The sequence below is a fragment of the Pleurodeles waltl genome, chromosome 6, assembly GCF_031143425.1.
Source record: "Pleurodeles waltl isolate 20211129_DDA chromosome 6, aPleWal1.hap1.20221129, whole genome shotgun sequence".
NCBI lineage: Eukaryota > Metazoa > Chordata > Amphibia > Caudata > Salamandridae > Pleurodeles > Pleurodeles waltl.
Window position 1 is genome coordinate 329,692,069 of NC_090445.1, and position 19,923 is coordinate 329,711,991.

Consider the following 19,923-nt stretch of genomic DNA (forward strand, 5'->3'; position numbering starts at 1 on the left):
AATCCCGCCTGGCGTGTCCCTGCTATCAATATCCACTCTATCTTGGAGGGAGGGAGAGGGGGCACGTGAGGGAGGGGCAAGGGGGCTCATTGTCCTCTGGAACAAGGGCCGAGATTAGTCCTGGAATGTGTCCATCCTATAAACAGCTACTGGCTCCACTTTGGGGACTGCGGTGAAGTGGGTGACGGAAGAGGTACAGGGGGCCGGCATAGGGGGCTTAGGAGTCCCGGATCTTCTCCTTAAAAGGTCAATGCCTTCCTCCGTGTGCACGAGCACCTCTGCCATTGTCTGCCATTGGCGGCTGCTCCACTTCCTCACCAGTGACAATGCCCAGGAGGCGGTGTGGTAGTAGGGGAGGGGGTGGGGGGGGGGCATCAGAGGGAGCTTTGGGTTATAAGAGCTGGTGCAGATGCCTTGGCCCCTGGAAAGACAGTTCTGCTGAAGGGTCAAGTCGCTACTGTGAGGGGTAAGTCCAAGAGGCCAATGTTGTGGGTGTAGGACAGCTTGTGAGTGGCAGAGTGGTTGGTGGGTTGTGGCGTTGCAGGATGGCAGGGTGATTGCTAGTAGGTTCATGAGGTGCTCACGGGTAGCAAACCTTGTACTGGACCTTCCCAGGCCGAGCCCACAGATGTCCTCTGTGTGAGGGTTGTAGCCCTGGCCCCTTCTCTATTGTAGGCCACAAAACAGTATCCGCAAAGCTTGCCTCATTGGCTGGGCGCAGACCTATCGCCTTCTGTTTCATAGGCCAGAGAATGGTTTGTGCCAGAGGCCACAGAATGGCACTCACGAGTCTTTCCTCATTGCTTGTGTCAGAGGCCACAGACTGGCACCCACAAGCCTTGGCTCATTGGTTGGGCGCAGACCCATCTTCTGAGTCAGCAGTCAGTCACTGCTTGGGCACCCTAAGTATTCCCTCACTGTATTGTAGTTGAATTTATATAGCGCTTACCAACCCTAATTAGGCGTTGAATAGCTTTATGGCGAGTAGCACTCTATTCCGGAACACAAGGTTTGTGGTTTATGTAGTGATTATCGTTGGTTATTTGGATTAGTTTTGTGCTTCCAATAAACTATTCCATGCATCCATTCCAGTTTCTGTATGTAGAGTTGATTAATTAGAGTTAGCTATGATAATTAGTGGGGGCTGTTGAGTTCTTACATATGTTTGGTGGAATGAATAGATAGGCTAGAGAGGAGATCGGGTATTGTTAGGTTGGAAAGGTATGGGTATGGTTTCAAAGAAAAAGTAATTTTCAGAAATGCAGTAAATGACATTAGGAGAGACAAGGAGGCGAATAAGAAAAGGGTTTGTTCAGAGTGTGGAGGCATGCTGTGGGGGAGATAAGGAGAAGACATTTACAAAAAAGAAAGGAAGCAATTGAAAGTTGTAAATCAAGGTCAGATTTTATGCAGGACTTGAGAAAGAAGGAGGAAAATACCTTTTGGGGTAGTATACAATCTGGGGATGTAAAACTGTAGAAAGAAAAAGCCAATATTTTTATTTGAGGTACTGCCATGGTAAGCATTGTGATAGGCACTATGATCAGCAAAAGGTCTCTCCAACTCTAGGATTGATTTCTGTTAAAATGGGATTATCTCCTAGGTGTATGTGGGGTGTCCTCAACTGTATGGGCAACTAGTATACTGATATTGTGCAGGGAGGTGAATTCTGGCCCTCTCTGCACCAGAGGTCACTGCTTGGAGACCGCAAGTGTTACCTCACTCAAGGGGGATGCCGAGGGGCTAATGCTGGGAAAGGGGGTTAGGGCTAGCACTCTCTCTGCCAGGGATCACTGTCTGGGCCCCTTTACCCCACATTTGTGATCTCACTGTATACGGGAGGGGGCAAGCAATACGGATGAATTTCTTGACGGGTAACTTGATAAATGACTTTCTAAGGGCGGGTGCTTTTACAGATGGTTGAGTGGTTGACTTTCTATACAGATACATGAATATGTTGGTAGATTTCGTGGGTGGTTGAGGAAATTGATGGGCGGGGTTGAGAGTGGATGTGTTTAAGGATAGCTGGCTGAATATGTGAATTAACATATGGAAGTATAAATCATTAGGTAGATGATTTTATAAATGTTGCTCGATATGTGAATTCAATTATGGAATGATGGATGTATATACTGATAAAAGAAATGGTTTGAATGAATGAATCATTAGATTGAGAAAGGGATGGGTTAATAGATGGTTTGAACAGTAGATGAGCTATAAGTGGGTCGATTTTGATAGATGGATGGGTCTGTGAGTGAATGTATGGATGACTGGGTGTTGGGTGGGTGAAACAGTGATAAGAGCTCTTGGATTGATGGTTGACTGGTCAACGGATAGATTATTAGATGAGTGAGTAAGTGAGAGGATGGAGTGGGGTGGTGGGCGAATGATGTTAAAGTGGACTATGGCTGGATAGAGTGGTGTGAAAAGATGGATGAATAAACGGATGAATGGGTGGTATACAGGAGCATTGGTGAATGAACGAAGGGAAGGAAAAATTGTGTGACTCAGGTACTTGGGTGAATGGGTGGGTGAGGGGGTGATGGACAGAAGGATAGAAGCACAGAGATAACACGTAGAAGAGTGGAACTATGCATTGGTCCGGTTCGTACTACAAGAAAGACAATTATCATTTTACTTGGTGATGTGGTCAGCACTGGATTATGACCTTCTGAAACCGGAGGTTAGGTCCTCTGGGGCCTTCCTGTAGGCCCTGGGCGGTCAGTGAATACTGGGCAGTATCTGTGGTATGTATAGTAATTTACTATTGTGGCCTCGGGTACTACTGCACCCTAATTGTAGAAGCCAGTCTCTCCCACTGTAAATTTGACACTTCAAGTGTTGCTTTGCCGACCACTGAAGGCTTACTAGAGGAGGTGCTACCAGATGTGCAACTGTATTACAGGAAAAAAACTATTAGAGTTCAATCAAAATTATCACTGAAACAAATATGTCCCTGCTGACGTAGGTAAAATAGCTCACTTAAAATTTAGCGGGGGATAAAAACTGTCGGGCATATTACATGCGTACACTTTGTAGCACACTTAACACCACTTTTGGATATTCACTGTTCAAGAGTATATATTTACTACAAAGTGCAGGCTTACATGTTCTCACTCCTGAGTTCAGAGGGTGAAGGTTATTTTATGAGTAAAAAGTTACCACTAGTAACTTTTCACACATAAGCGAGATCTTCACCACCAGAAAGTCCCTACTGTAAATTATGGGAAAAAGTTACACTGTTTATCAAAAAATAGTCAAAGTATTGTTCTGATAAACATTTATGTAAATGCATATTATCTATGTATATATGTATTATTGTTTTAGATATTAATTTTACATATAGAACAAAATAAACATTCTATATCACTACTAACTTACCTTTGAATTAAACATTTGATTAATTTAAATATGTTAAATTAAAATGTATTTTTTAAGATTTATTTTATATATAGTTTTGTAAAACAATATTAAAGTTACATTTTACATTTTATTTTCTTGGGGAGGGTGTTGTAGCACCAGTGGTTGGCCATGTGTGTTGCTGGACTTGTTACTACAGGTCTGAACTGGAGGACATTTACTACAGTTTGGTGATTTTATTTGCTATGCTTACTCTAGAACTGCGGTCTGTGAATAGGAATGGGCTTACTATTTTGTGGGTGGATGCATGTCCCTCCCTAAACCACTCCATAACCACAATCCATCATTACTCCTCCTAAAACCCTTCCCATTTAGTAATGCATCTATTCTAGTTCCCAGTTTTCAAGCAGCCCTTAGGTACAATGTAGAGCAGTTCAGTTGGTTTGAGGCATGCTGTTGAAAACTAATCCAGACCCCGTGACACAAAAGTGAACTGTGATTTAAATGCCACAAAAACGGTTTTCAGGTTGGGTAAAGAAACTAAGGTAGAGGAATGTGCATCCAGTTGTTGTTGATAACAGTCACCAGATACACGGCAGGTCTTCGAAATCAATGTTCTAGCAAAGCCCCTACTGTTCTTTATATGGACTCAGCACCCTCTTTAGTTCAGCGGCTACCAAACCGTATGTGTTCTGAGCGGCTGGTTGTGGTTGGCAGGGGCATCCGTAAGACTTGTGACATCTACTCTATTCTACTGCTAGCCTGAGTTTCAAGGATATTGTGTCCCACCTCCTTTATCTCCTGAACTGTACATCATAGACTGATGTTACAAACAGTTCCAACAACAGCCAGGACAACTAGCCTCAATCAATGGGACACTCCTCAGATGCACCATATGGGGAGATGTGGGCAGTAGACCACAAAAAAGGTGGACCTCAGTTCCTTAAAATGTTATCTCATCTGACTGTGCCCGCACAAGAGGGATCGGGAGCACTGCCCACTTTACTTTATGTCACTGTTTGAGGCCTATGTCCTTTTAGTTGGACTCTTCACCCTCCTGGGAGTGAGTGGAGCAGCTGCGATAGGAGCCAAAATAACCATTCCCTGGAGCAGAAGCTGGTTTGTTTTTGCTTGTTGTGTCTAGAGCTCGTCTAAAGCTACAAGTGGTTCTTTGGACTCCTCATGGTTTGGGGAAACACTTTTTATAGGTCTATGTTGTGTCCATCACGGTCACTCTGACGGGAATCTGGTTTGACCTTGACTGTCAAGGCTCTGTGAGGTACCCAGTCCCTTTCTTCACCCTTGTGGACAGAGGTGACAATAAGCTCAGATCCTAAGTCGATGCCCTGCTTTTTTATGGCTGTCTTAAAAATCTTCATGGCCAAGGAAGTGCATCCAGGTCCTCAGTTGCAGTGTCTAATTTGTAAATAAAAAAGGTGCCGGTGCCCAAAGCTCTCCTCTGAAACACGCAGCTGGTGCATTTAAATGTGTGAGCACAGATTACTGATGCAGTTTAATCCTGAAACCATTTTGGGCCTCTTTAATCCATTTACAGCCACTCCCTGCCCCCTCCGCTCACTCTTGCAGCTTTCTGCGTTCCCCCTTTGTGCTGCTTTTCAGTCTTTGCTCCGTAATTCCCACATGTCTTTTGCTCGCAGCAAAAGGCTTGAGGCAGAAAAATAAGTGCCGGTGCCCCACACCGGCCGGATTGAATTAAGCACTGCTCAGTTAACTTCAGCAATGACCTTGTGCCAAGGTCCGTCACTTGACCCTTGCTTCTGAGGTTCTCTTCTGCGGGCCCAGGGAACACTCCAACCTTAACATGAACTGTGTCCTCTCCTCCAAGAAGCAAAAAAGCACTTCTCCAACCCAGAGGTGTGGCGACTGAACTATGCAACCTGGAATTCCAGAGAGGGTAGGTCAGGCGACTTTTAATATTATTTCTTAAACGACTCATCCAACACAATATTAACAACCCAGAGTATTTTCCACCCTCCTTGTGCTATCTGGAGGCCATAGGCTCCAAGATGCCGGCCTCCCAAGGCACCTTATCCTCCTCTGAGGTTCCCGTAGGATGGGAACCTTGCTGGATGTAGTGGGACCTCCATAGATCTGGGAATCAGACTCCCTGTCAGTAGCACAGAAGCTTTCCTCCTGGGGCATTAAAACAGCCCTCGAATTTCAGACCACTTGGTACTTCCCCAAGCAACTATCCCTAAGGAGTCCTGGCAGACATCTCGGGGTGTGTGCACGGGGGATCTACACCCAGCTTCGTCCTCGGTGTAGACCCCCAGTGACCTTGCACACACACCTTCGCTTGTGCTACACTGCGGTACACTTGGGCTGGTTGGTGCCTCACATGCCATCCCTTCTACTCTCGTAGAATGGCTGGGTATCCTGTGATGTTATTCTAGGTCTACCCGAAGCTGGTGCCACAATTCCGGATCCAAGTCAGACACTGGCCAGGGACTGCCACTTCCTGTAAAGATGGGGTGTTGTTCATGGATCCTTGGAGGTACCCCTAGATCTCGCTGTCCGGTGTCATCAGTCCTGGTTCAGTACCTCCCCGGATCAGAGCCTTGCCTGGTGGAGCACCCTTCCATGCAGAAGAGGCCACTGGCTCTCTGGACCAGGGCAGCAGTAGTAACCACATAGTTGGCGTTCACCTTTAGGAACATATAGAAAGCACAACGAAGTACAAAACTTCAAATGTAGCAGGGAACCATAAGGGATCTCGCCTCTACATCACCTGACATTACTCTGAAACACTGTGCGAGCACGAAGGCAGTGTTAGAGTGGCCAGTTCGGAGATCCGTGTCATCCAGGAGCCAACCGGCCAGCATATCTACAGGGTCCCTGGAATCCAGCCAAGCAGCCCCTGTCCTGTGGCGCTGCTGACTGCATTGAAAGCCGCCATTCCAGGGGTTTCTGGTTGAAGGACGCTTGCTCTGCTGGTGCCTGAACTGTGCCAGCTTGGCGAGTGAGGGACGCTTGCACTGCTTCTGCCTGGCCATACATCTTCTCTGTTTGTGAGAACCAGACCCTGCTGGTGCTGGACTATACGTTTTCTGTGTGAGTGAAGGTGTCAGTACTGCTGCCTGGCTGTGCTCGTCTTTTGTCTTGACGAAGCATGCACTGCTGGTGGAAGCACTAGATCAGCTTGGCATGTGATGGGAGCTTGCCCTGCTGCATGTGCTGTGCCTGGTGTGCCTGTACCGGAAGTGTACTGTACTTGTTATGTTGTGTGTGGGAAGCTTGCACTGCTGCTGCATGTATGTGTTGTACCTAGTGTGCCTGTACCGGAAGTGTACTGTACGTGTTAGGTTATGTGTGGGAAGCTTGCACTGCAGCTCCATGTGTTGTACCTGGTGTGCCTGTAACAAAAGTGTACTGTACATGTTCTGTTGTGTGTGGGAAGCTTGCACTGCTGGTACTTGTGCCCGTACTGGAAGTGTACTGTACTTGTTCTGTTGTGAGTGCGAAGCTTGCACTGCTGCTGCATGTGTTGTACCTGGTGTGCCTGTACCGGAAGTGTACTGTACGTGTTCTGATGTGAGTACGAGGCATGCTCTGCTGCACGTGTTGTGCCAGGTGGGCCCGTACTGGAATTGTACTGTTCATGTTCTGTTGTGAGTGGGAAGCTTGCAATGCCGGTACATGTGCTGCACTTGGTGTGCCTGTAACGGAAGTGTACTGTACATGTTCTATTGTGAGTGGGAAGCTTGCACTGCTGGTACATGTGCTGTACCTGGTGTGCCTGTAACAGAAGTGTACTGTACCTGTTTTGTTGTGTGTGTGAAGCTTGCATTGTTGCATGTGCTGTACCTGGTTTGTCTTTCGAAGTGTACTGTATATGTCGTTTTGTGAGTAGAAAGCTTGCAGTGCTGCATGTGCTGTACCTCGTGTGCCTGTAATGGAAGTGTACTGTACATGTTCTGTTGTGATTGCGAAGCTTGCACTGCTGGTACATGTGCTGCACTTGGTGTGCCTGTAACAGAAGTGTACTGTACATGTTTTGTTGTGTGTGTGAAGCTTGCATTGTTGCATGTGCTGTACCTGGTTTGTCTGTGGAAGTGTACTGTATATGTTGTGTTGTGAGTAGGAAGCTTGCACTGCTGCATGTGCTGTACCTGGCGTGCCTGTGATGGAAGTGTACTGTACATGTGCTGCTGCATGTGCTGCAGCTGGTTTGCCATTACTGGAAGTGTACTGTACCTGTTCTGTCATGATCGGGAAGCTTGCACTGCTGGTACTTCTGCAGCACCTGGTGTGCCTGTAACAGAAGTGTACTGTACTTGTTTTGTTGTGTGTGGAAAGCTTGCATTGTTGCATGTGCTGTACCTGGTGAGTCTTTGGAAGTGTACTGTATATGTCATATTGTGAGTAGGAAGCTTGCACTGCTGATACATGTGCTGTACCTGGTGTGCCTGTAACGGAAGTGTACTGTACATGTTGTGTTGTGAGTAGGAAGCTTGCACTGATGATACGTGTGCTATACCTAGTGTGCCTGTAACAGAAGTGTACTGTAGGTGTCCTGTTGTGAGTAGGAAGCTTGCACTGATGATACATGTGCTGTACCTGGTGTGCCCGTACTGGAATTGTACTGTGCATATTCTGTTGTGAGTGGGAAGCTTGCAATGCTGGTACATGTGCTGCATTTGGTGTACCATGTAACTGAAGTGTACTGTACATGTTCTATTGTGAGTGGGAAGCTTGCACTGCTGGTACATTTGCTGTCCCTGGCGTGCCCGTACTGGAAGTGTACTGTACATGTTCTGTTGAGAGTGCGAAGCTTGCAATGCTGGTACATGTGCTGCACCTGGTGTGCCTGTAACAGAAGTGTACTGTACCTGTTTTGTTGTGTGTGTGAAGCTTGCATTTTTGCATGTGCTGTACCTGGTTTGTCTGTGGAAGTGTACTGTATATGTCGTGTTGTGAGCAGGAAGCTTGCACTGCTGCATGTGCTGTACCTGGTGTGCCTGTAATGGAAGTGTACTGTACATGTGCTGCTGCATGTGCTGCAGCTGGTTTGCCAATACTGGAAGTGTACTGTACCTGTTCTGTCATGATCGGGAAGCTTGCGCTGCTGGTACATCTGCAGCACCTGGTGTGCCTGTAACAGAAGTGTACTGTACCTATTTTATTGTGTGTGTGAAGCTTGCATTGTTGCATGTGCTGTACCTGGTGTGTCTGTAGAAGTGTACTGTATATGTTGTGTTGTGAGTAGGAAGCTTGCACTGCTGCATGTGCTGTACCTGGTGTGCCTGTAATGGACGTGTACTGTACATGTGCTGCTGCATGTGCTGCAGCTGGTTTGCCAATACTGGAAGTGTACTGTACCTGTTCTGTCATGATCGGGAAGCTTGCGCTGCTGGTACATCTGCAGCACCTGGTGTGCCTGTAACAGAAGTGTGCTGTACCTATTTTATTGTGTGTGTGAAGCTTGCATTGTTGCATGTGCTGTACCTGGTGTGTCTGTAGAAGTGTACTGTATATGTCGTGTTGTGAGTAGGAAGCTTGCACTGCTGATACATGTGCTATACCTAGTGAGCCTGTAACAGAGGTGTACTGTAAATGTTGTGCTGTGAGTAGGAAGCTTGCACTGATGATACATGTGCTGTACTTGGTGTGCCTGTGATGGATGTGTACTGTACATGCTCTGCTGTGAGTCGGAAGTCTGCACTGCTGCAAGTGCTGTACCTGGTGTGACTGTAACCGAAGTGTCCTGTAACTGTTCTGCCGTGAGCAGGAAGCTTGCACTGCTGCATGTGCTATACCTAGTGTGCCTGTACCGGAAGTGTACTGTACCTGTTCTGCTGTGAGCAGGAAGTTTGCACTGCAGCATGTGCTGTACCTGGTGTGCCTGTACTGGAAGTGTACTGTAGCTGTTCTGCTGTGAGCAGGAAGTTTGCACTGCAGCATGTGCTGTACCTGATGTGCCTGTAACGGAAGTGTCCTGTACCTGTTCTGCTGTGAGTCGGAAGCTTACACTGCTGCATGTGCTGTACCTGGTGTGCCTGTAACGGAAGTGTCCTATACCTGTTCTGCTGTGAGCAGGAAGCTTGCCCTGCTGCTGCAAGTACTCCACCTGGTGTGCCTGTAACGGAAGTGTCCTCTACCTGTTCTATCGTGAGCGGGAAGCCAATACTGGAAGTATACATGTTCTTTTGTGAGTAGGAAGCTTGCAGTGCTGTTACATGTATTGTACCTGTTCTCTTCTGTGTGGGAAGCTTGCTCTGCTGTCACATGTATTGTACCTGTTCTCTTCCGCGTGGGAAGCTTGCTCTGCTGTAACATGTATTGTACCTGTTCTCTTCTGTGTGGGAAGGTTGCTCTGCTGTTACATGTATTGTACCTGTTCTCTTCTGTGTGGGAAGGTTGCTCTGCTGTTACATGTATTGTACCTGTTCTCTTCTGTGTGGTAAGCTTGCACTGCTTTTACATGGGCCATAGCTGGTCTCTTCTGTGTGGGAAGCTTGCTGTACTTTTACATGTGCTGTAGCTGTTCTCTTCTGTGTGGGAAGCTTGCTGTGCTGTTACATGTGCTGTAGCTGTTCTCTTCTGTGTGGGAAGCTTGCGCTGCTGTTACATGTGCCGTAGCTGTTCTCTTCTGTGTGGGAAGCTTGAGCTGCTGTTACATGTGCTGTAGCTGTTCTCTTCTGTGTGGGAAGCTTGTGCTGCTGTTACATGTGCCGTAGCTGTTCTCTTGTGTGTGGGAAGCTTGCTCTGCTGTTACATGTATTGTACCTGTTCTCTTCTGTGTGGTAAGCTTGCACTGCTTTCACATGTGCCATAGTTGTTCTTTTCTGTGTGGGAAGCTTGCTGTGTTGTTACATGTGCAGTAGCTGTTCTCTTGTGTGTGAGAAGCTTGCACTGCTGTTACATGTGTGGTAGCTGTTCTCTTGTGTGTGGGAAGCTTGTGCTGCTGCTTGGAGACACCTATACCTTCTGAGAGAGGCATGCCCTGCTGGCAGCTCTGTTATACCTGCAGGATGTGTGAGGGAATCTTGCACTACTGATCCAGATGCTGTAAGTGGTTTGTGTGTAGGGGAAGTATAGCCAGCTACTACCGGCACTATACATGTTCTGTATATGAAGGTGAGTACACAGATGGTATCTTCAGGGGTGTAGCTTTGGGGGAGGGTGTTTGGGACGTCACATCCCCTAATAAATGTATTATGTGATAAATAGGTCGGTATGGTGAGGTGTCTTTCGCATTTCATCAGGGATTTTTTCACACAGTGACAAAAACTCAGACACACTCTCCCTCTCTCTGTTTGGATAAACTTTAAAAATGTTGGTTATATCACAAAAGGATGTTTTCTCTCACCTAGTACCCCTAACAATCTGCATTCTCTCCCTTTCCTCTTCCCTTTAAACCCAAATCGTGCACCCTGCATGTCATATAATATATATTTTGATATTTTTTACAATATCTACCAGCGTGATTGTTGGGAAATCTGAAGTCCTCCTCCCCACAAATCTTCCTGACCAAGCTACGCCCCTGGGTATCTGGCCATATCAGCTCTGTGTCTGAGAAATCCATGCACTGTAACTTCTGGGTGTATCAGGGACCCATGCACTGCTGCTCCATCTGCTATTGCATGTAAGGGAAGCGTGTGTGTAAATGAAGCTTTTACTGCTGATGCATGTGTCGTACCTGGAGAGTGTATGAGGGAAGCTTATAGGGCCAGAATTAGCAAAGGGTTTTACCCTTTCTGTGTCTATGGGAAAATGCGTTCGTACATATGGCCCATAGTCACGAAGCGTTCGTTGTGCCTGGTTTGTGCGTAAGGGGCGTGCCACCTGTTGCACTGCGGCATCTATTGCACTTGGTTTGTGTATAAGGGGGCGTGCACTGCTAAGTATTGTGGTGTATAGAAGCTTGCAGTGCTGCTTCCCTTGCTTTAGCTGAGATAGCTTTTCCTCCGTGTGCGAACGCTAGCTGTTGACTTGATTCACGGAGGGGTGCTAAGTTTACATGGGATCTTCAGGGGTGATGAATGGTTTGTAGATTAATATAATGACGTCACAGCGCAGTGACGTAGGTATGCCAACTTTGACCAGACCCATAGCGCCCAGGGCCAACTGCGCCCCCCTTCTTCCCCTTCACAGACTTGCCCCTTCCTTCTGGGGCTCCCGAACGAGAATAGTTCTGCACCTCCGTTGCTGTCAGATAGCGGGGTGTCTTACAGTCTGCGCGGACGCCCCCAGAAGCTGTAGTGGCGCTCTGTGTCCAGCAGTGAGGTTTCTGCCCAGCTCGCACTTTATGTAATAACACCCCCTCTCTCCCACCCCTCCCTGCCTCTGTTTCCGTTCTAGAGCTGCAGGCCTGAGGCTGTCCGATCCTCTGAGACGAAATAAAAGTCCGGTAAGAGTAAACCGTGTAATTGGGAGAAATATGTATATAAAGGGATGCGAAGACAGCGTGGAAAGATTCGGGGTAACATGGTATGGAGTGTTCCACAGAAGAGGGTGCGTGTATCTGGGGAGGAAGAGTGACAGCAGGGGGCGCTCTCACCACAGAGATATCACTGTCAGCAGGGACTGCTGTCACCCGAGGGACACTGCAGCAGGTGTGCTCTCTCGCATGCAGGGTGGGTATTGCTTGTCAGTGCCGCATGGCGACGCTCTCCCCCGGTGTGGGGACGACAGCAGGGATGCTCTCTGGGGGACTTTGCCAGTAAGTCCCCCTGGCAGCACCCGTGCGGGCATCAGGGGGTGCCCGCACTAGCCTGTGGCAGTGTAAGTAGCACTCTTTGTTCAGCATGCAGCATGACAGGTGGGGAGGGGGCACTGATTGCTGGGACTGAGCTCTCCTGCATGAGGTGAGGGCTGTGACTGCATGGATGTAGGTAAAGAGAATGAGGCACAGACAGCTGTGCGTATTGCCCCTAAGGCTGAACACTGACAAAAGAAATTACTGTTTATAGGGCCGGCACTGACAGCGGAGCTTATTGTGTTTGGGGCCAGCCACTGACAGCAGAACCTATTGATGCAGAACCTATTGTCTTTATGGCCAGCCTCTGACAGCAGAACTTACTGTCTTTAGGGCCGGGCACTGACAGCAGAAATTATTGTTTGTAGCGCCGGGCACTGACAGCAGAGCGTATTGTCTTTAGATCTGACTACTGACAGCATAACGTATTGACTTTAGGGCGGGCCACTGACAGCAGAAACTATTGTCTTTAGGGCCAGGCACTGACAGCAAACATTATTGTCTTTAAGGCCGGGCACTGACAGCAGAAGTTACTGTGTTTAGGGCCTGGCACTGACTGCAGAATCTATTGTCTTTAGGGAGGGTCACTGACAGCAGAACGTGTTGTTTTTAGGGCCGGGCACTGACGACAGGGGGTGCTTTTAAAAGGCTGAGCTGCCACGTAAGAGGACAAGAATAAAGGCTTGTATTAATGCGCATCTCTACAACGCTTAATATATTTCGCCGCCTCGAGACACTTAACCAACTGTCCTGCCCTCCACAGGTTTCACCATGTCTGATGCGCAAATGGCTGACTTTGGGCCAGCAGCCCCCTTCCTGAGGAAGTCGGACAAGGAGCGCCTAGAAGCCCAAACCCGAATCTTCGATATCAAAACCCAGTGCTTCGTGCCCGACGACAAAGAGGAGTTCGTGAAAGGCAAGATCATCGGCCGGGAGGGTGACAAAGTCACTGTCGAGACCGAAAATGGCAAGGTCAGTACACCGCCCCCCCACCCCCCGCGCCCTCCCCCCAGGGGTTTGTTACGTCATCACCATTCCAAGATTCCAGCTGAAGAAGATGAATGGCGAAACCAATTGTCGGCTCTCACTTTTGCCTGTTTTTTTTATTTATTGTTTGTGCTGCCCACGCCAGACTGTGACGGTGAAGGACGTCACCGTGCACCAGCAGAACCCCCCCAAGTTCGACAAGATCGAGGACATGGCCATGCTGACCTTCCTGCACGAGCCCGCCGTGCTGTATAACCTCAAAGAGCGCTATGCAGCCTGGATGATCTACGTGAGTACCAGCGCTGCGGACTCCCCGCCGCCTTCTTTGATGCTGACCTGTAGTAGCGGATTGCACGTTACACCCCAGGAGGTGCAATGCTGAATTACAGTGTGGTCTGTCTGAGAAGAGGTTTGGTGTGCGCGATGACCAGGGGTCGCTCTTATCCTGACTGAGTTTGCTCCACTTAAGTGTGTGAAAGTGAAGACGAGTGAGTGACGGAACGCACGTGCTTTACATTATTCCATTGTTGGGCTATGAGCATGGCCTTCTGGGAAGAGTTTACGTGTGGTCTTCGTCCCATCGCTGTACTTGTGAAGAGAAGTGAGGAACTGAACACGTGCTTTACAGCGTGCCGAGTGACCAGTGGCGGCTGGCAGCTTTAGGAGGGAGGAGGGCGGGCGGGAAGCACACACACTCATTCTTTCACACACAGACATGCACGGACCCACGCACATCCATTAACAACACTCATAACATTCAAACTTGCACGCACTTACCAAACATTCATTTTAAAAGTTCACACACACTCATTCTTTCAGACGCACGCACATCCATTAACACTCATACCATTCAAACATGGAAGCACCCACCAAACATTCATTTTAAAACATCACACACTCATTCTTTCACACACGCACGCACATCTATTAACACTCATAACATTCAAACATGCACGCACGCACCAAACATTCATTTTTTAAAAGATCACACACTCATTCTTTCACACACACACACACACGCACGCATGCACGCACGCACATCCATTAACAACACTCATAATATTCAAACATGCACGCACGCACCAAACATTAATTTTAAAACATCACACACACACATACTTACCTTCAGCCTCGGAGGTCCCAGGAGGGAAGGCAGCAGTCCCAGCCTCGTCACAGAGTGGGATGGGGTCAGTAAGACTTCTGACCCCACCCCACTCTGTGACGAAGTGGCACTGATTGACACTCGCCTGGGCGCTTCAGGGCTTCAACCTGAAGCGCCCAGGTCGAAGTCAATGGGTGACGGTTTCCTCATCACCCAGGTGAGGGCCTCGAGGCACCTTTGCTGAGCAGAGGAGGTCACGCCTATAGGAGCTGTGACCTCCCCAGCCCAGCAAAGTTCAGCTCAGGCAGCCAGGAGTCTGCTTGCGCATGTCTGCTCCTGGCTGCCTGAGCTGAAAATGAAGAGTGTCTGTCAGGCTGACCTTTGTTCAGCCTGACAGACACTCTTCATGAGGGGCAAAAGGTGGGGGGGCGTGTCCCCTCCACCCTAAAGGACGGGCTGTGTCTGCGAGTGACCCAATTGCACGTGAATCTAGTATTGTGATTTTTAAGGGCCCAGTTATCACGCTAAATTTGCGTGTGTGCTGAGTCATTGGCCTTTCTAAGGTAAAGCCAAAATTCCAGAAATAGTTCTGTGACCGTAATGGTAAAGGATTAGGGATAAGGGATTACTTTCTATGCCCTGGGTTTTTGCTATAAAGCTGTGGTGGGAGTGTACCGATTTTTGTGAATTGATAGTCCTGACAAGACCTTTTTTCTTTCTCAGGAAGGAATGTGGCCTGCAGGCCCCACTCCTTACTATGCTTGTTGAGTACATGTGTGTGTGTGTAGACACATGGTAATGATACTGTGTGCAGTGTGAATCTGTTTGTTGTGACCAGTGAATGGCTTCTGGTTTAGCACTGAAGTATACAAATAAGTACTGGGTGGAATGCTTAAATTAATCCCAGCAACTGGTAATTACTCAGGTCCACATCCCAATCCGTTATTTTGCACACAATGCCACCTCAGTTTGGGCTCAGCCATATCCAAATCATTCTTGACCCTGCTGCAAAAGGAACAGTTCAGTCTGAGCTGCCAGAACAGGTTCTCCCTGAAAACAAGTGCCCCAAGACCGCTTTCACCTTATTAGGTCTCATCACTCAAGTATAGCTTGGGCCAGTGGCACAGTGAGCACGGGATCTACGTCTGGGTATATCCTTGACACTTAGGGTGGTACATCAAGCATACAAAAGACTATGTCAGGAATGCTTGTAATAAGTCAAACTACTGACAGTTGCTCAGGGTAGCATTCCAATCCATCATTCTTGTGCCCACCTTGCCACCTCAGTTTAGGGTAAACTGGTCTTGGATTGCTTCTGTCTCGGTTCAGGAAGAACCCAGGCCAGCTGTTGAGGCTGGACTGCTTCTGTTGGAGGAGGGTTAAGACTAGTAGCATTGTGAACTCCTTGCTTTAACAGCTTGATTGGGGGTAGCCACTAAAAGTTGATTATTAGTTCTATATTAGCCTCTGCAGGACTGCAGACAAAACCCCTTAAAATGCTCTAAAGGAAAAGCAGGGCAGAAGTAAGAGGTGAGGATCCACGGTGCTGTTAGCCAAGTTCAGTGAATGAGACCGAGAGAAAGAAATGATGCAACAGAACAAGTACAGAAGGAGCAGTAAACAGTGCTAGAGAGAGAAAGGCAAGTAGGAGAAAATGTGTGAAATAAAAGAATTGTGGGAGAAACTGGACAGGAGGGCGAGGAAGAAAGGGTGAAAGTAATAAAAGGTGCGATTAAGTAAATATGGAAGGAAAGATGAAAGGCAAAGTGAAAGGAATGTTAGATGAAAAGAAAAATTAAGAGAATGAGGGATGGCTAGGTGGATGGAAAGGTGGACAGAAAAGTGAAAAGATGAATGGCGGGAACAGGCAAAGGACGATAGATCTATGTGTGAAGTGAATGATCAGAGGATGGATGGATGGATTGAAAAAAGGTGAAAAGGTGAAAAGGTGAATGGACGGCCAGAAATCATGATACATATATAAACAGATGGATGGAAACAATTTTAATGCATGGTTAGAATAATGAAAGGATGGATGAAAGGGTGGTGAGGTAAAACTATGCGGAATGGGTGGGAAGGATGGCAGAATGCATGGGCAGATGAGTGGATGTAAGGGTGAAGAGAGCTATTATAGGGCGGGCCAGGCTTATTTTCTTTGTTCACTTGGTACAGTTAGAAGCTTAGTTCCAAGTGGGGGTATTTTAATTTTCTGGCTGCTTCCTTGGTCAAGACTAATTTGCATATGGCTGGGTCCAAAATGAGGTGGCATGATGGGCAGAATGATGGGTTGGAATATTGCCCTGAGCAATTTCCAGTGGCTAAACTTATTGCAAGCATTCCTCTCATCTCCTTCTGTGTATTTGTTTTTTTCTGGTATGGCATGGCACAAGATGGAGGACAAAAACAGCTTTCCTTAGAACGAACTATACTGCCTGCATTTCTCAAGCCAAAGGGGGGAGACTCAGATATTGAAATGATGGAGGATGGAGACAGGGCTAATTTAAACATACTATGAAGGCATTTTAGAAAGGGATTGCTGATTAGATTTTCCTGAGCACTGCCACTTGGTAGGTGGTGAGAGAAGGGGGTTGAATGAGCACATTTTGTTATTAAAGATGGTGAGGTTCCTAGGTAGGGCTGTCCCTTTTGCCTTTCTTGAATTGGCACTTCAGGAAGGCTAATGACAGGTAGGTCCAGAATCTTCACATTTCGTTGTTACTATGTTTTGGATACTCCTGCTTGAAGCCAGCATCATTGCTACCTGTTGTGAGAGCCATCACCTTGCACAAAGGCTGTGTCTGATAAACTGCCAGAAAATGGCATTTGAAAGAGAGCCAACTCGGACTGTCCCCAATGCCTTAGGCAGTGGATCTACATTGCTGTAGATCCACTGCCTAAGACATTGGACATGGGGGGAACGCAGCCGTACTACAGAGATTTTAACACCTGGAGCGAGACGAGGATCTTCAACCTAGGCGAATGTGTGACTACAGGTGAGGGACAGGGGGGGAACGCAGCAGTACTACAGAGGTTTTAACACCTGGAGCGAGACGAGGATCTTCAACCTAGGCGAATGTGTGACTACAGGTGAGGGACAGGGGGGGAACGCAGTACTACAGAGGTTTTAACACCTGGAGCGAGACGAGGATCTTCAACCTAGGCAAATGTGTGACTACAGGTGAGGGACCACCTAGTGACTGATAGAGCTTATCCCTGCGGCTACAGGGTGATGCAAGAAGAGCTAGGTAAGATGTGGTCTTACCTTAATGCATGTGATTTTGACATGTTGGACAGACAGTAGGGACCTTTTTAGAGAACATGCCATAACAAAGGCCTGGGACCTTGGTCCTGGAAGGACAAACTATTTGTTGAACCCCAGGAAGCTATTCTTGCAGGAAAGCCAAAACATGTTGGCATTGACAGTAATGTGTTTGTGTTGATTCCTTAAAAAATCCCCCAACACCCACCATTAGTTGCTTCATAAAGTAGGGACAACAGAGTTTTAATCCTACCCTGTGTAATCCTTAATAAAGGAAGAATTCCGGAAATGCACAGAGGCAGTTTTATTACAGAAATAACTGGTTCCCTATGTACCAGGACATACTTTATTTCAAGCTCTCTAAATCGGCTCGCTTATGTAAAACTGTATAACTTTTCTTTTTCAATTTATGTGGCAATAAATGTCCGGTTAGGACTTTACAAAGATACACCATAGTGCTACCTTTACACTTTAGTGATTGTTTTTACACTTTAATGCTGCTGTTACACTCTAGTGGCATTATTACACTCGTGTTGCTATTACACTCTCTATGCACTTGTTGTTGTGATGCTTTATTTCACTCTAGTAAGGTCAGTAGCATCTAGGGGAATGGTTTTGCGTTCTTGTACTGTCAGCACTGTAGTGTTACTGAACACTAGTGCAGTGCTGTTACTATCTGGTGCTGTTATTCAACCGCAGCGTTGCTAGTACACTCTGATGCTGCATTGTTACACACTAAAGATGTTATGGCCTGCTAGGGCATTATCAGCTGCATGTGATGTATTTTTACATTTTTAAGCTGTATAATAGACTTTAACATTATTCCTACCCTCACTGGGGGTGTACGAAATCCCTCTTCCATCCTCTTTCTCTCCACCACTGACTGTTTTCCACTCATTCCATTTGTTTATTCTGTTTGTGCTCCTTTCTATTTTTATATGTGCACATAGACCTACTCCGGCCTCTTCTGTGTCACTGTGAACCCCTACAAATGGCTGCCTGTGTATAATTCAGAGGTGGTTGCTGCATACCGGGGGAAGAAGCGATCGGAGGCTCCACCTCACATCTTCTCCATCTCTGACAATGCCTATCAGTACATGCTGACAGGTGAGAGTCCAGCTTCCTCGTGCTCGAGTGACTCATTGGTCTGTCTGCTTCCTTGATGGGTGTTTTATAACTCTTTGTTTACAATTAGATCTCTAATCAAGTTAGGCAAATACTTTCATTACATTCTCTTTGTTTTCACAATGTGTATTTCAAATGAGTATGTTTCCATGCTGTGTATTGTATTGCATGGTATTTATTATGCAATTGTGTCTACAATATGTGTATAATATTATTTACAGGATGGTACAAAGGTTTACAGCCAGTATGTTTATGTGTAGGGTTGTTGTTGAAACTCAATCTGTTACTCTTGTTTATATGATATGCTTGTTTCAGTCCTCTCTCAGTGTGCACCATTCCAGTCTATTAGTTGCTGCACGAATGCTTACACTCTGGAATCTATCTAATATTACAAGAAAACAACTAAGAGCCTTATCACCCTTAAACACCTCCTTCACATAAACCACCCAGCCCAACAGTCCTTTAAAAACCACTCAATTCTCTAGACTGCTACCTAAAACCTTTTTCATTTAGTCTGTTCCCATCCCTTGTTTGTTTCCTTTAACTCTGACAGACCATTTTTAGAAGGCCCTGGGGCAAGCAGTGGCCACTGTGCTTCAGCCGTAAGAACTGAAGTCATTAGCATCTGATGTCCCACGGTCTGTCCAACTATGACTCTGCAAACTGGGCAATGTACTGCCCCTTGAGCATCTGACTCTCAGTGGTAGTTTCTCCGGGAGATAGTGTGGCAGTGCTCGAGTTTAACACTCAACAAACACACATCAGTATAATAAAGGGCTGTTCAACCCAGTGCTTGCCTTTCAAGAATACAAGTATTCGAATTCACTCTAGAACTAAATACTACGCACAGATATATACACACACACAATGTAATAGTGTCCTTGAGCTGGAGCATGCTGGTGCCTCGTTCAGCCACAGCTCCTGGTTCCTCCCCTCTTGGTTCATCTGCATCCTTCCCCTGGGCAATGCAGAGTGAGAATTAGTTCAGGAGTAGTGTACGCATAATATTCTTGTAATAGCTTGTAATCTTAGTCACTGATTGTCACCCAAGAAGTTTGCGAGTCTGTGGACCAGGCAGCCTGTCATCAGCTGCCCTGCTTTCCTGTGACTCAAGCACTTCTGGGGCTGAGCGTGAGCCCGCAGCCCTCCTTGGCCTCGTCTATGCTTGTGCCTGTGGATCGGTGCAGCCAGATGCATGATGGATCCATCCGTGCAGGTGAGGCATCAGGTGGGTCCAGTGGGTGAGGGCCCACTTCTCAGGTTACCACAGCCTTAAGTAGGGTCATTCAGGCGCACTGGCTCACGTCACACACGTTGTCAGCTCGTGGGTAAAGCTATTAAGGTCATGCTGCTGTTGGTTTATTCGGAAGT

The 19,923-nt window shown here is 47.1% G+C and overlaps 1 protein-coding gene across 1 annotated transcript in view; it reads left to right on the top strand.

The window, feature by feature from the left end:
• The first annotated feature begins 379 nt into the window (after positions 1-379).
• LOC138299694 (myosin-6) overlaps positions 380-19,923 on the top strand; it is a 95,839-nt gene continuing 76,295 nt past the window's right edge. Inside the window, exons 1-5 of the mRNA XM_069238182.1 lie at positions 380-466; positions 11,683-11,731; positions 12,843-13,051; positions 13,212-13,355; positions 18,378-18,534. Of these exons, the coding sequence (XP_069094283.1) occupies positions 12,851-13,051; positions 13,212-13,355; positions 18,378-18,534 (502 nt within the window). The 5' untranslated portion in view covers positions 380-466; positions 11,683-11,731; positions 12,843-12,850. The remainder of the gene's footprint in view (positions 467-11,682; positions 11,732-12,842; positions 13,052-13,211; positions 13,356-18,377; positions 18,535-19,923) is intronic.